General features: G+C 41.7%; 1 protein-coding gene across 1 annotated transcript; it reads right to left on the bottom strand.

The window, feature by feature from the left end:
• Positions 1-394: 394 nt before the first annotated feature.
• Positions 395-11195, bottom strand: LOC113470645. The gene is made up of 6 exons (XM_026829234.1): positions 10094-11195; positions 4693-4989; positions 3618-4385; positions 2461-2765; positions 1456-2037; positions 395-1087 (listed from the first exon to the last, which is right to left on the bottom strand). The coding sequence occupies exons 1-6, from the start codon at positions 11193-11195 to the stop codon at positions 395-397; spliced, it is 3747 nt and encodes a 1248-aa protein (XP_026685035.1).
• Positions 11196-13778: the final 2583 nt, after the last annotated feature.

Genomic DNA, 13778 nt, shown 5'->3' on the forward strand with positions numbered 1-13778 from the left:
GACCGTCTTCACTCCCATTTCATCAGTACTGAGAAATTGGGGGAAGTGTTGCAGAACTCCTCGTAAAAGTGAGACCAATGGATCGAGTCCCATTCGTGTCGGTACCTCTTATTCCAGACGATCTCATCTTGGTCGAAAGCGGTGGGTAACTTTTCAGAGGTAGACAGTTGATTGTTGGCTAATTTCTCACTGGAACATAGTTGATTGTCGGCTAACTCCAGATTTGTAGAAAGTTGATTGCTACATGACTTCTCGCCCACAGAGGCTTGATTGTTCGATAACTTCACACTGGAACACAGTTGATTGTTTGATAACTTCCCATTAGTAGATAGTTGATTGCAACATGACATCTCGCCCATAGAGGGTTGATTGCAGGCTGAATTCTCACTGGTATTCAGTTGATGGTAGAAAGTTGATTGCTACATGACTTCTCGCCCATAGAGGCTTGATTGTTCGATAACTTCACACTGGAACACAGTTGATTGTTTGATAATTTCCCATTAGTAGATAGTTGATTGCAACATGACGTCTCGCCCATAGAGGGTTGATTGCAGGCTGTATTCTCAGTGGTATTCAGTTGATTGCTTGATGACTGTTTGTCAGTACAAACTTGCTTGTTCGATAACTTCACACTGGAACACAGTTGATTGTTTGATAATTTCCCATTAGTAGATAGTTGATTGCAACATGACATCTCGCCCATAGAGGGTTGATTGCAGGCTGAATTCTCACTGGTATTCAGTTGATTGCCTGGTGACTGTTTGTCAGTACAAACTTGCTTGTTCGACAACTTCACACTGGAACACAGTTGATTGTTTGATAATTTCCCATTAGTAGATAGTTGATTGCAACATGACATCTCGCCCATAGAGGGTTGATTGCCGGCTGTATTCTCACTGGTATTCAGTTGATTGCTTGATGACTGTTTGTCAGTACAAAATTGATTGTTCGATAATTTCAAACTGCAATACAGTTGATTGTTTGACAAATGCTCGTCAGTATAAAGTTGATTGTTGGATAATTTCTTGTCAGCACCGAGTTCATTGTTAGATACTTGATTGTTTGATAACTTCTTGTCAATAGAAAGTTGATTATTAGAAGTGTTGCAGAACTCCTCGTAAAAGTGGGACCAATGGATCGAGTCCCATTCGTGTCGGTACCTCTTATTCCAGACGATCTCATCTTGGTCGAAAACGGTGGGTAACTTTTCAGAGGGAAAGTCGTGTGATGTTAACACCAGATTTTTTTTTCCTTTCTTCTTCGTTTCTCCCCTCCCCTCTTTCGCTATTCTTTGCTTCTGGTTTCTCTCCCTCCCCTCTTCCGCTATTCTTTGCTTCTGGTTTCTCCCCTCCCCTCTTTCGCTATTCTTTGCTTCTGGTTTCTCTCCCTCCCATAACTTACACATATTCTTAATTTGTGACCGTCTTCACTCCCATTTCATCCCGGGGGAGAAAGTTGATTATTTGATAAATTTTCGCTTGAATAGAGTTCATTGTTGAATAATTCTTCATTGGTACAGAGTAGATTGTTTGATAAGTTCTTGCTGGCATAAAGTTGATTGATGGACAATCTTTCACCAGTTAAATGAACTTCCTCCAACACTTCATCATATTCTTGACTACTGAACAATCTTTCAATCCAGGATTCAGTTCTGCTTATAACTTCATTGGCTTGAAGAACGGATTTGGCGTTGAAAATTTGGATGGTTTTCAAGGTTTTGTCACGGACCTGAGTGTTGTCGAACTTTCGAGGGCAGAGTTGAAGATGGCGAAGAAAGGATTTGGCGTTGAAAATTTGGATGGTTTTCAAGGTTTTGTCACGGACCTGAGTGTTGTCGAACTTTCGAGGGCAGAGTTGAAGATGGTTGTCAGGATATTGTTGAGTGTTCTTTAGTTTATTAACAGTTTGAATGTTGGCCAATTTATCACCATATTGAATGTTGGTCGATCTATCAAGACAATGTTGAATGTTGGTCGATTTATCACTATGTTGCATGTTGGCCAGTCCATCAACACGAATGCTGGTTGATCTGCTTACATATTGTTGAATGTTATCAACAGTTTGAATGTTGGCCAATTTATCACCATATTGAATGTTGGTCGATTTATCAAGACAATGTTGAATGTTGGTCGATTTATCACTATGTTGCATGTTGGCCAGTCCATCAATACGAATGCTGGTTGATCTGCTTACATATTGTTGAATGTTGGTCGACTTTTCAGAATGATGTATGTAGGTCGATCTCTCAACACGTTTTGGATTGAGCACTCTATCGCTGGACAGCTCAACTGTACTTGTGCTCTTGTCTTGTTGACGAACGCTCTCTTTATTATATCCACAAGCTAGCTTCCCACGGTGGAAGACAATGTTTGTAGCCAGGCTTTCGTTTGGGTGGGGTTTAGGGACAGACATTTGATTTCCACGGTAGAAAGCACCACGAATGCTGTTTGATCTGCTTACATATTGTTGAATGTTGGTCGACTTTTCAGAATGATGTATGTAGGTCGATCTCTCAACACGTTTTGTATTGAGCACTCTATCGCTGGATAGTTCAACTGTACTTGTGCTCTTGTCTTGTTGACGAACGCTCTCTTTATTATATCCACAAGCTAGTTTCCCACGGTGGAAGACAATGTTTGTAGCCAGGCTTTCGTTTGGGTGGGGTTTAGGGACAGACATTTGATTTCCACGGTAGAAAGCACTATTTGTAGCAAGGCCGTCGTGATTCGGGTGGGGTAAAGGGACTTCCGTGCGCTTCCCACGAGGGAAAGCTCTCAACAGTTACAGTTACCTATATCAAACATCTAGGTACAAAAAAAAAAAAAACCTTTTAAATCTGTGAAGTTTCGTGAAAATTTTCCGCCCTGGTCGGGATTCGAACCCAGTACCTTATCGAAGATTCACAAAAGCGTGAAGAGGTTAGGACACAAAACACATACTCCGCACAGATAACAGGGATATAAAATATATCCCCCCTGTATTCTATCCCTGGGAAGGAGGGAAATTTTACCTCCCTCCCTCTAGTCTATCCCTGGGAAGGAGGGAAATTTTACCTCCCTCCTCTTTTCTTTCCCTGGTATGGTTTCAGTATCTCTCCCGCCTAATTAACATAATTGAATTTTAAATTTAATAAACATTCCTATACGAGACCTAAGGAGGAGGAGGAGGAGGAGGAGGATAGAAGGAGAAGGAAGGATAATAGTAAGAGGAGAGGAAGAATTATAAGTGAAGGATAATTGTAAAGGAAGAAGAAGAGAAGAAGGAGGAGAAAGAGTAATAGAGGTGGAGGAGAAGGAGGAGGGGGAAATGATAATAGTAAGAGGGGGAGGAGGACAGATATGAAGGAAGAATTATATATAAGGGAGGGATAATTGTAAAGGAGAGAGAAGAGGAGGAGGAGGAGGAGGAGGAGGAGGAGGAGGAGGAGGAAGAGAAGTAGAAGGAGAGGGAAGGATAATAGTAAGAGGAGTGGAAGAATTATAAGTGAAGGATAATTGTAAAGGAAGAAGAAGAGAAGGAGGAGAAAGAGTAATAGAGGTGGAGGAGAAGGAGGAGGGGAAATGATAATAGTAAGAGGAGGAGGAGGACAGATATGAAGGAAGAATTATACAATAGAGGGAAAGCAATATCTGCAGCTAGGTCCTCGTCTGTCTGGTGTAGAAGGACAGACATGTGTTTCCGACGCTGGAAGAGAATATCTGTAGCTAGGCCTTCGTTTGGCTGGGGTCGAGAGACTTCCGTGTCCTTTCCACGACAGAAAGCGATATTTCTACCTAGAGCTAAATCAACAGTTTGAATGTTGGCCAATTTATCACCATATTGAATGTTGGTCGATTTATCAAGACAATATTGAATGTTGGTCGATTTATCACTATGTTGCATGTTGGCCAGTCCATCAACACGAATGCTGGTTGATCTGCTTACATATTGTTGAATGTTGGTCGACTTTTCAGAATGATGTATGTAGGTCGATCTCTCAACACGTTTTGGATTGAGCACTCTATCGCTGGACAGCTCAACTGTACTTGTGCTCTTGTCTTGTTGACGAACGCTCTCTTTATTATATCCACAAGCTAGCTTCCCACGGTGGAAGACAATGTTTGTAGCCAGGCTTTCGTTTGGGTGGGGTTTAGGGACAGACATTTGATTTCCACGGTAGAAAGCACTATTTGTAGCAAGGCCGTCGTGATTCGGGTGGGGTAAAGGGACTTCCGTGCGCTTCCCACAAGGGAAAGCAATATCTGCATCTAGGTCCTCGTCTGTCTGGTGTAGAAGGACAGACATGTGTTTCCCACGCTGGAAGACAATATCTGTAGCTAGGCCTTCGTTTGGCTGGGGTCGAGAGACTTCCGTGTCCTTTCCACGACAGAAAGCGATATTTGTACCTAGAGCTATGGAAGACAATGTTTGTAGCCAGGCTTTCGTTTGGGTGGGGTTTAGGGACAGACATTTGATTTCCACGGTAGAAAGCACTATTTGTAGCAAGGCCGTCGTGATTCGGGTGGGGTAAAGGGACTTCCGTGCGCTTCCCACAAGGGAAAGCAATATCTGCATCTAGGTCCTCGTCTGTCTGGTGTAGAAGGACAGACATGTGTTTCCCACGCTGGAAGACAATATCTGTAGCTAGGCCTTCGTTTGGCTGGGGTCGAGAGACTTCCGTGTCCTTTCCACGACAGAAAGCGATATTTCTACCTAGAGCTTTGTCTAGTTGGGGTCTGTCGTCCTTTTGAGAGGCCAGCATCTCATACATCCGAATGGTGCTCGAGATCTTCTTGGCGAAACGTTGCGTGGCTAGGTTCACATCATGAAGTTGCATCGTTTTAGATGAGCGATTGATGTTAGAGTTGGCCAAGTTCCCACAAAACTGTTGAGAATGGGCTAAGATTCCAGAAAGTTGTTCAGAATTGGCCAAGTTCCCAGAAATCTGATGGGAATTGGCCAAGTTCACACTGCGTTGTTGAGAGTTGGCCAAGTCAAGCTCCCACAAAACTGTTGAGAATGGGCTAAGATCCCAGAAAGTTGTTCAGAATTGGCCAAGTTCCCAGAAATCTGATGGGAATTGGCCAAGTTCACACTGCGTTGTTGAGAGTTGGCCAAGTACTTCTCATCATGAACTCAAAATTAATAATAATAAAAAGTTACAAAATAAAGTTAGAACTAAGATGTTAAACTACCTACCTATTAAAACAATAATAAAGTATTTCAGGTTTAATATTTTTAAACAAAAAGAAAATAATCACTGTGAGTAAACAATTGTAAATTTTACTACCAATGGAAGAGGTAATAAAGTAACAAACAGTTCCAACTTTTTATTAAATAATAAACTTTTTTCATACATTTTAAAATAGCAATAATACTAAGTCGGTAATAATAATAATAATAAAAGGCCAGGCACTCACTATAAGGTAGACCTGACAGGTACACTTGATCAGGTATACTTGACACCTGATGAGTACACACACTATAAGGTAGACCTGACAGGTACACTTGATCAGGTATACTTGACACCTGATGAGTACACACACTATCAGGTAGACCTGACAGGTACGGCTGAAAGGATCCCTCTGTCAGGTGTGCCTGTCGTCAGGTCTACCTGATAGTGTGTGGCTGGCCTAACAACATTAGCTTACTGATGAATTGTCAGCCTAGTTAGTTTGGAGGGCGGCACGTCTGCCTTGTAAACGCTAGGTCACGGGTTCGATTCCCGCCCGGCGAACTTGATAAACAGATAAGGTTCGTTCTCGGAACGGCTGGCTTTCTCCTATCCTGTCTTCCTTCTCTCTTCGCTTTCGGGACGACAAGATCTCAACAGTTACAGTTACCTATATCAAACATCTAGGTACAAAAAAAAAAAAAACCTTTTAAATCTGTGAAGTTTCGTGAAAATTTTCCGCCCTGGTCGGGATTCGAACCCAGTACCTTATCGAAGATTCACAAAAGCGTGAAGAGGTTAGGACACAAAACACATACTCCGCACAGATAACAGGGATATAAAATATATCCCCCCTGTATTCTATCCCTGGGAAGGAGGGAAATTTTACCTCCCTCCCTCTAGTCTATCCCTGGGAAGGAGGGAAATTTTACCTCCCTCCCTCTAGTCTATCCCTGGGAAGGAGGGAAATTTTACCTCCCTCCCTCTAGTCTATCCCTGGGAAGGAGGGAAATTTTACCTCCCTCCCTCTAGTCTATCCCTGGGAAGGAGGGAAATTTTACCTCCCTCCCTCTAGTCTATCCCTGGGAAGGAGGGAAATTTTACCTCCCTCCCTCTAGTCTATCCCTGGGAAGGAGGGAAATTTTACCTCCCTCCCTCTAGTCTATCCCTGGGAAGGAGGGAAATTTTACCTCCCTCCCTCTAGTCTATCCCTGGGAAGGAGGGAAATTTTACCTCCCTCCCTCTAGTCTATCCCTGGGAAGGAGGGAAATTTTACCTCCCTCCCTCTAGTCTATCCCTGGGAAGGAGGGAAATTTTACCTCCCTCCCTCTAGTCTATCCCTGGGAAGGAGGGAAATTTTACCTCCCTCCCTCTAGTCTATCCCTGGGAAGGAGGGAAATTTTACCTCCCTCCCTCTAGTCTATCCCTGGGAAGGAGGGAAATTTTACCTCCCTCCCTCTAGTCTATCCCTGGGAAGGAGGGAAATTTTACCTCCCTCCCTCTAGTCTATCCCTGGGAAGGAGGGAAATTTTACCTCCCTCCCTCTAGTCTATCCCTGGGAAGGAGGGAAATTTTACCTCCCTCCCTCTAGTCTATCCCTGGGAAGGAGGGAAATTTTACCTCCCTCCCTCTAGTCTATCCCTGGGAAGGAGGGAAATTTTACCTCCCTCCCTCTAGTCTATCCCTGGGAAGGAGGGAAATTTTACCTCCCTCCCTCTAGTCTATCCCTGGGAAGGAGGGAAATTTTACCTCCCTCCCTCTAGTCTATCCCTGGGAAGGAGGGAAATTTTACCTCCCTCCCTCTAGTCTATCCCTGGGAAGGAGGGAAATTTTACCTCCCTCCCTCTAGTCTATCCCTGGGAAGGAGGGAAATTTTACCTCCCTCCCTCTAGTCTATCCCTGGGAAGGAGGGAAATTTTACCTCCCTCCCTCTAGTCTATCCCTGGGAAGGAGGGAAATTTTACCTCCCTCCCTCTAGTCTATCCCTGGGAAGGAGGGAAATTTTACCTCCCTCCCTCTAGTCTATCCCTGGGAAGGAGGGAAATTTTACCTCCCTCCCTCTAGTCTATCCCTGGGAAGGAGGGAAATTTTACCTCCCTCCCTCTAGTCTATCCCTGGGAAGGAGGGAAATTTTACCTCCCTCCCTCTAGTCTATCCCTGGGAAGGAGGGAAATTTTACCTCCCTCCCTCTAGTCTATCCCTGGGAAGGAGGGAAATTTTACCTCCCTCCCTCTAGTCTATCCCTGGGAAGGAGGGAAATTTTACCTCCCTCCCTCTAGTCTATCCCTGGGAAGGAGGGAAATTTTACCTCCCTCCCTCTAGTCTATCCCTGGGAAGGATTCCTGCAGTGGGCCCCTCCTCACAACATTTTTATTAGGTAGGTACAACAAGTTTTTTTTATTGAACTGTTATTTATGCTAAGGTCTAATCGTCCCGAAAGCGAAGAGAGAAGGAAGATAGGATAGTAGAAAGCCAGTCGTTCCGAGAACGAACCTTATCTGTTTAGGATAAAATTCACCCGGGGCGGAAATCAAACCCGCGACCCACTCCTGCAGTGGGCCCCTCCTCACAACATTTTTATTAGGTAGGTATGACAAGATTTTTTTTTAATTATTTTATGGAACTGTAACTGCTATTAAGGTCTAATCGTCCCGAAAGCGAAGAGAGAAGGAAGACAGGATAGTAGAAAGCCAGTCGTTCCGAGAACGAACCTTATCTGTTTAGGATAAAATTCACCCGGGGCGGAAATCAAACCCGCGACCCAGCATTTACTAGGAAGATGCTTTTACCAACTTCATTTTTAGTCCCTAACAGCCTTGTTTAACCTACATAGGTATACAAATCAAATGGAGCACAACAGGCTGTGAGCTTAACAGGATAACAGGCCTTCTAGCTTCTATGGTGACTGAAAAAATATTGGTAAAATCCACCTGAGATGGTTTTTACTAAAAAGATGCTTTTACCAACTTCATTTTTAGTCCCTAACAGCCTTGTTTAACCTACATAGGTATACAAATCAAATGGAGCAATACAGGCTGTGAGCTTAACAGGCCTTCTAGCTTCTATGGTGACTGAAAAAATATTGGTAAAATCCACCTGAGATGGTTTTTGCTAAATTAGGTACATATACTTACCTAAATACTCGTATTTTTCTTCCCTCTTTTTGAGGTCAGGGTTCCGGGCCCCCTTGGTGGGGCCAAATTGGTTCCCCCTGCAAGGGACCCTGGCCCTCCCCTCTTCCTCCTGCCCTTAATAAAAAGGGTAGAAGGCTTTTCGGTGGCCTTCAAAATTCTTTCCGAGTTCGAATACTTTTATTTATTTATTTTTTAATAGCTCTTTTATGTTTTCGACTCCTCTGTTATTGCCGATGACATTTTTTTTACTTCTTTTATTGGCTGACTATAATAACTACAGCTGTACAGCTCCTGTAGTTATTATATATAATAATAGTCCGGGAAAAAAGTGCAAAAAAATAGAGCCATTAATTGCTAAAAAAATAATTTCGACCTCTTTTTTTTCTATCCTGTCTTCTTTTTCTCTTCGATCTCGGGACGATAATACCTTAGCAGTTACAGTTCCCTCAAGTTGGAAAATTACGTCATTGTCGCCGTCAGCTAGAATTACTTCGAAATGGGGGTCTTTTTAACGAAATTGCTGAGTGCAGAGCAGAGTCCAGTATGTAGAACTATTGTATACCCGTCACCGTCAGTTAGAATGAACTCGAACAAATAATTTTATTCATTGAATCTGCTTTTAAAGGAGTACATAAAGATAAAAGACATAGAGGTTCACCAAAAAGATTATAACAGGCCTTCAGCTGCTATACCAGAAAGATTAAAGCAGATTTTTAGCTGCATCACAGCCACAGAGATAATGGGTTATTGGCTGCACCACAAAGATAGGAGGCTTTCAGCTACACCCTACAGCCGCCTACACCACAAAATATAGGTAAATAGGTAAGTAATCCACGATAAATAAAAATGAAAGTTTTTTCCCTCCGCTTTCTCTCCTTCCGTCCTTCTCCCTAGATTGATGATGTTGATTGAAGTGAAAACAAGAAAGACAATATTATCTCAACATAAAAGAGAAAGTAAGAGGGAGAGAGAGAGAAAAAGAGAAGACGAGAGCTATAGGAAAGAAAGGAGGGAAAGAGACATCGATTATTACTTCAGAAGCTATACAAGTATACATATTATACTCGTCATATCTACATATTACATACCTCAGTATGTAGCTACAGATTGCCTAGGTACATAGGTATACATTCACATATGTCTTAAAGGAAATTTAAATTTAGATAACAAGGTTTTCATTTAAGATTGTCACCAATGAAAATACCTATGTTTTATGTTAGCATTTTCTATAGGTTGATAATATTTTAATACACCCTGTATATGATGTTCCCATTAAAATATTTTAACACTCTTGGGCCTTTGGGGTGTAGGAAGGAAAATTAAAAGATTAAAACATTTTCACTATCTCCACTTAGATATTAGGGAGGTATTTCGGTAGACGAGAAATTATTCAACGTTAACTGACGATATAGCATCATGTTAATGAAGGTGAAAATTATGTATCGACACAACTCAGATTTTATTTTACGCTTTCATTTTTCTTTTTTTCGTAGAAGAAAGAAGACGATAATGATGAAGAAGGGGAGAGGAATAACAAGAAGCAGAAAAGAAGAAGGAGGAAAAGAACAACAAGAGCAAGAAAATTTCCAAGTAAGTATCTACCTAGATTCTTTGAAAATTCCCTTATTAAACGATAATATCTTTCAGCGGGAGCCCAAAAAACAATAGGTAAGTACCTATTAAGCTTTTTCTTCTACGAAGGTAATGATTTTTTCCAAGAAAGTATATTACTTAGGTAGAAATGAGCTTTTCCTTCGATCTTCGAGTCATGATTTCAAAGAAAGTATCAGCTTGATTAAGCTCCCACAAAACTGTTGAGAATGGGCTAAGATCCCAGAAAGTTGTTCAGAATTGGCCAAGTTCCCAGAAATCTTATGGGAATTGGCCAAGTTCACACTGCGTTGTTGAGAGTTGGCCAAGTTCCCACTGCGTTGTAGATAGTTGGCTAAGTTCCCACAAAGTTGTTCATAATTGGCTAAGTTCCCACAAAACTGTTGAGAGTGGGCTAAGTTCCCACACATCTGATGAGTATTGGCTAGCTTCTCATCGTAAAACTCAGTAGTCTTGCCGTGGTGGTGCGAAGGATAAGGTGTTGACGTTTTGTCACACCGTTTGGTGGCCGAGTTCTCAAAGATCCTCGAGCTTGCGTCGAAATATTGCGAAAGCGCTTCGTTCACACGAGGACGAATGGCTAAATTCACATCGGTAACTGCTCCAGATTTTTCACCCTGCTGATTGGTTGCCAAGTTTCGACCGCTATGTTGAGTTTGAGTTGTTGCTAACTTCCCAAGAGTATTTTGAATAAAAGATATTTCACCGCTCTGCTTATCGGTTGTCAAGTTTCGACTGTGTTGAGTTTGAGTAGTTGCTAACTTCCCAAGAGTTTGTTGAACATACGATTTGTCTCGGTGATTGTCATTGATGGCAAACTTCCCATTAGACTGTTGGGGAATTCCTTTTCCAATATTTTCAGAGGCGGATAAATTCTCAGCAAATTTGTGAAAAGAGAACTCCTTTCTATTGTTTTCAGAGATGGCTAACTTTCCACCAAACTGTCGAAAGACAGACTCTTGATTGTCAGAGATGGCTAAGTTCTCATCATATTTGTGAAGACTGAACTCCTTTCTATTGTTTTCAGAGATAGCTATCTTCCCATCACATTGTTGAGCACATTCTCTATTCTCGTCAGAGCTTGCTAACTTCCTTCCATACTGCGAAGGAGCCCCCTCATTTCGACCATTTTCATTGGCCAATTTCCCAACAGAAGTGTGCCCCTTGTTGGTTAACTTCTCACGGTCGGTCCGATGCACAAATCTCTCGAGTAAGGCCCGTTTCAATCGACGTCGCGTCGACGGACTGTATTCTCGGGCGCGAGATTTCAAACCCTCTCGGCTTACGTCAGACGACATCGGTTTATTTCGGGATCACGAAAGCAGTTTCGGATCAATCGAAGATCAGTTTCAAAACGTTTCAAAGCCGAGAAAAAAGTTGATTCGGTGTTGACAAGTACGTTAGCTGAAAACTTTTACACCTTTTCAAACCGATCCGGAAAAGTACACGAGGAAAAGCACTACGAATCGTTCGGTAGAAACTAGTACGTTTAGTTAACGAATTTTACTGAAAAGTAATTTGGAGCACTTATACACTGATTTTTTTTTTTTTTTTTTTTTAAATTTTGTATTTAAATAAATTTTGTTACAATGGTTGCTTATTCTATGTCACTGGAGCTACCCAGTAACTTGCAACAATAGCCAATAGAAATAGACATATTGATGTCAGCAGTTCTGGGAGCTCTTGGATGTGACAGACCCATGATTCGTGGCAGTCGAAGTGTGTGAGTTGTGGAGTGAGTATGTGTGCTGAAATCCTCTCTCTCTCTCTCTCTTTTTTTTTTTTTTTATTGTGGACTGGACTCCAAAAATTTGGAGCATCCCCCCCGTCAGTAAGCCACTGTTTGGATTCTTGGCCTCCCGCCCTTCGATAAAATCCATCCATCCTGGAAGCGAATCTGCTATTACCTACCTAGTAAGTTCTATCTACATATATTATCAAGTAACACCTATCTGCAAACCGATCCCATCATGTAGGTACCTATATATAGCAAGTATCTGCCTACCAGGGTCGGCGTTTTTCGTCAACCTCTCAATAAGCCCTAGGTTTTTTTTTTCGAAGAGGTTTGACAGAGGGAACTGTAACTGCTAAGGTCTTATCGTCCCGAAATCGAAGAGGGAAGGAAGACAGGATAGGAGAAAGCCAGTCCTTCCGAGAACGAACATTATCCCATCAGGATAAAATCCGCCCCGGGCGGAAATCGAACCCGCGGCCTAGCGCTTACAAGGCAGACGCGCATAACGTCTTTTTTTGTTTGTTTTTTGAAAAGTTCGTGTCGTATTTTTTGCTGAATTAAACAATAGGTGCTTTGTGCTTATTAAATGGGTATACCTAAATAGTTCTGTTTATTTAGAAATCTAGATTATTTCTTTATTATAATTATCACTTGGGTACCTATTTTTCACACTGGTTAGCTATTACGTGCTTTCTTTTTAGATGGCATCTAACATCTTTTCAATCCTAATTCGGATCTAATGGTACGGGTCTCATTTTATCAACAATCTCGAAATAAAAGGCTATTTTTTTCCAGATAAAAAGAAATAAATGAATAATTTCATTTTCCCAAATGCGCATAAAATAAAAAATTAATACATTAAAATCTCAGTGTAGACCTTAGTGATTAACGCGTTGGCCTCCGGAGGTTGGTGGTTCGAGTCCAAGTCAAGTCGTACAATTTGCGAGGTGTAAAAAGTGGGGAATCTAACATGTTTTCAATCTTAATTCGGATCTAATGGTACGGGTCTCATTTTATCAACAATCTCGAAATAAAAGGCTATTTTTTTCAGATAAAAAGAAATAAATGAATAATTTCATTTTCCCAAATGCACATAAAATAAAAAAAAAATAATACATTAAAATCTCAGTGTAGGCCTTAGTGATTAACGCGTTGGCCTCCGGAGGTTGGTGGTTCGAGTCCAAGTCAAGTCGTACAATTTGCGAGGTGTAAAAAGTGGGGAACAACATTTGTGACAAGTACCTATTTTAGTATGCTTCTTGACAAATGAAAATTCCTTTAATTTAATTGTTATAAAATAGGTATTTAATAACAACCCATGTTGATTCGTGTTCTCCATGAAATAATGGTCACCCAAGGATGATTTTTCGGCCCCCAACTTGTGATTTTTACCCTGTGATTACACTGGTTCGTAGACCTGTAGATATTTAATAACAACCCATGTTGATTCGTGATGTTCTTCATGAAATAATGGTCACCCAAGGATGATTTTTCGGCCCCCAACTTGTGATTTTTACCCTGTGATTACACTGGTTCGTAGACCTGTAGAAAGCCTGTGATAGAGTGAAGATGTTTGGAATCGTTGTAAGGTCTTTGCTGACAGTCCTTCTGGCAAACAGTGGTAAGTCTTTTATGTAGCTACTTTTTTTTAGTTATTTCTGGTCCTTTCTTTTCAGACTGCCGTTGAACAGGGCTTAGACAGGCGGGCTCTCACGCTCCGACTGTCAGACACATCTAGGTCTGCCAGACCGTCAGAACGTGTGTGGCGGAAAAAAGGTTTCCGACTTCCAGGTCTCTCAGACGGTCTGAAGACTGAAGTCGGAAGCTTATTCCGGTGGTGTAGTGGTCAAGACGCTCGCCTGGTAATCAGGAGGGCGTGGGTTCGATCCCAGCCGAGGTATGGAATTTTATCCTCATTTATTTGAGAATTTGACCACATAATAATGGAGCTCTAAGGGTTAGGTGGTAGAGAACGCCTAAGGCGTTAACCTCGCCTAGTGGTTGCCTTCCACTCAAGAGTCTATTATTATTATTAGCTGACGGGTAAAAACGGATAGGGAATTTTGAGTGGATGTGCCAAATGCACCAATTTTCCAAAATATATACGAAGACAAAACCAGTGGATTTTTTTTTTTTTTTTTTTTTA

This window comes from Diaphorina citri, unplaced genomic scaffold (assembly GCF_000475195.1).
Source record: "Diaphorina citri unplaced genomic scaffold, Diaci psyllid genome assembly version 1.1 scaffold1713, whole genome shotgun sequence".
NCBI lineage: Eukaryota > Metazoa > Arthropoda > Insecta > Hemiptera > Psyllidae > Diaphorina > Diaphorina citri.

Bases quoted from the DNA above. Each gene is read 5' to 3' on its own strand.
- LOC113470645 (XM_026829234.1), bottom strand. From the start codon at position 11,195: ATGTCGTCTGACGTAAGCCGAGAGGGTTTGAAATCTCGCGCCCGAGAA. The intron at 2,766-3,617 runs CTCTATTGTATA...TGAGAGCTTTCC, and splicing joins AGCTGCAGATATTGCTTTCC to CTCGTGGGAAGCGCACGGAA. The intron at 1,088-1,455 runs CTTTCTCCCCCG...TCTAATAATCAA, and splicing joins AAAATTTATCAAATAATCAA to CTTTCTATTGACAAGAAGTT.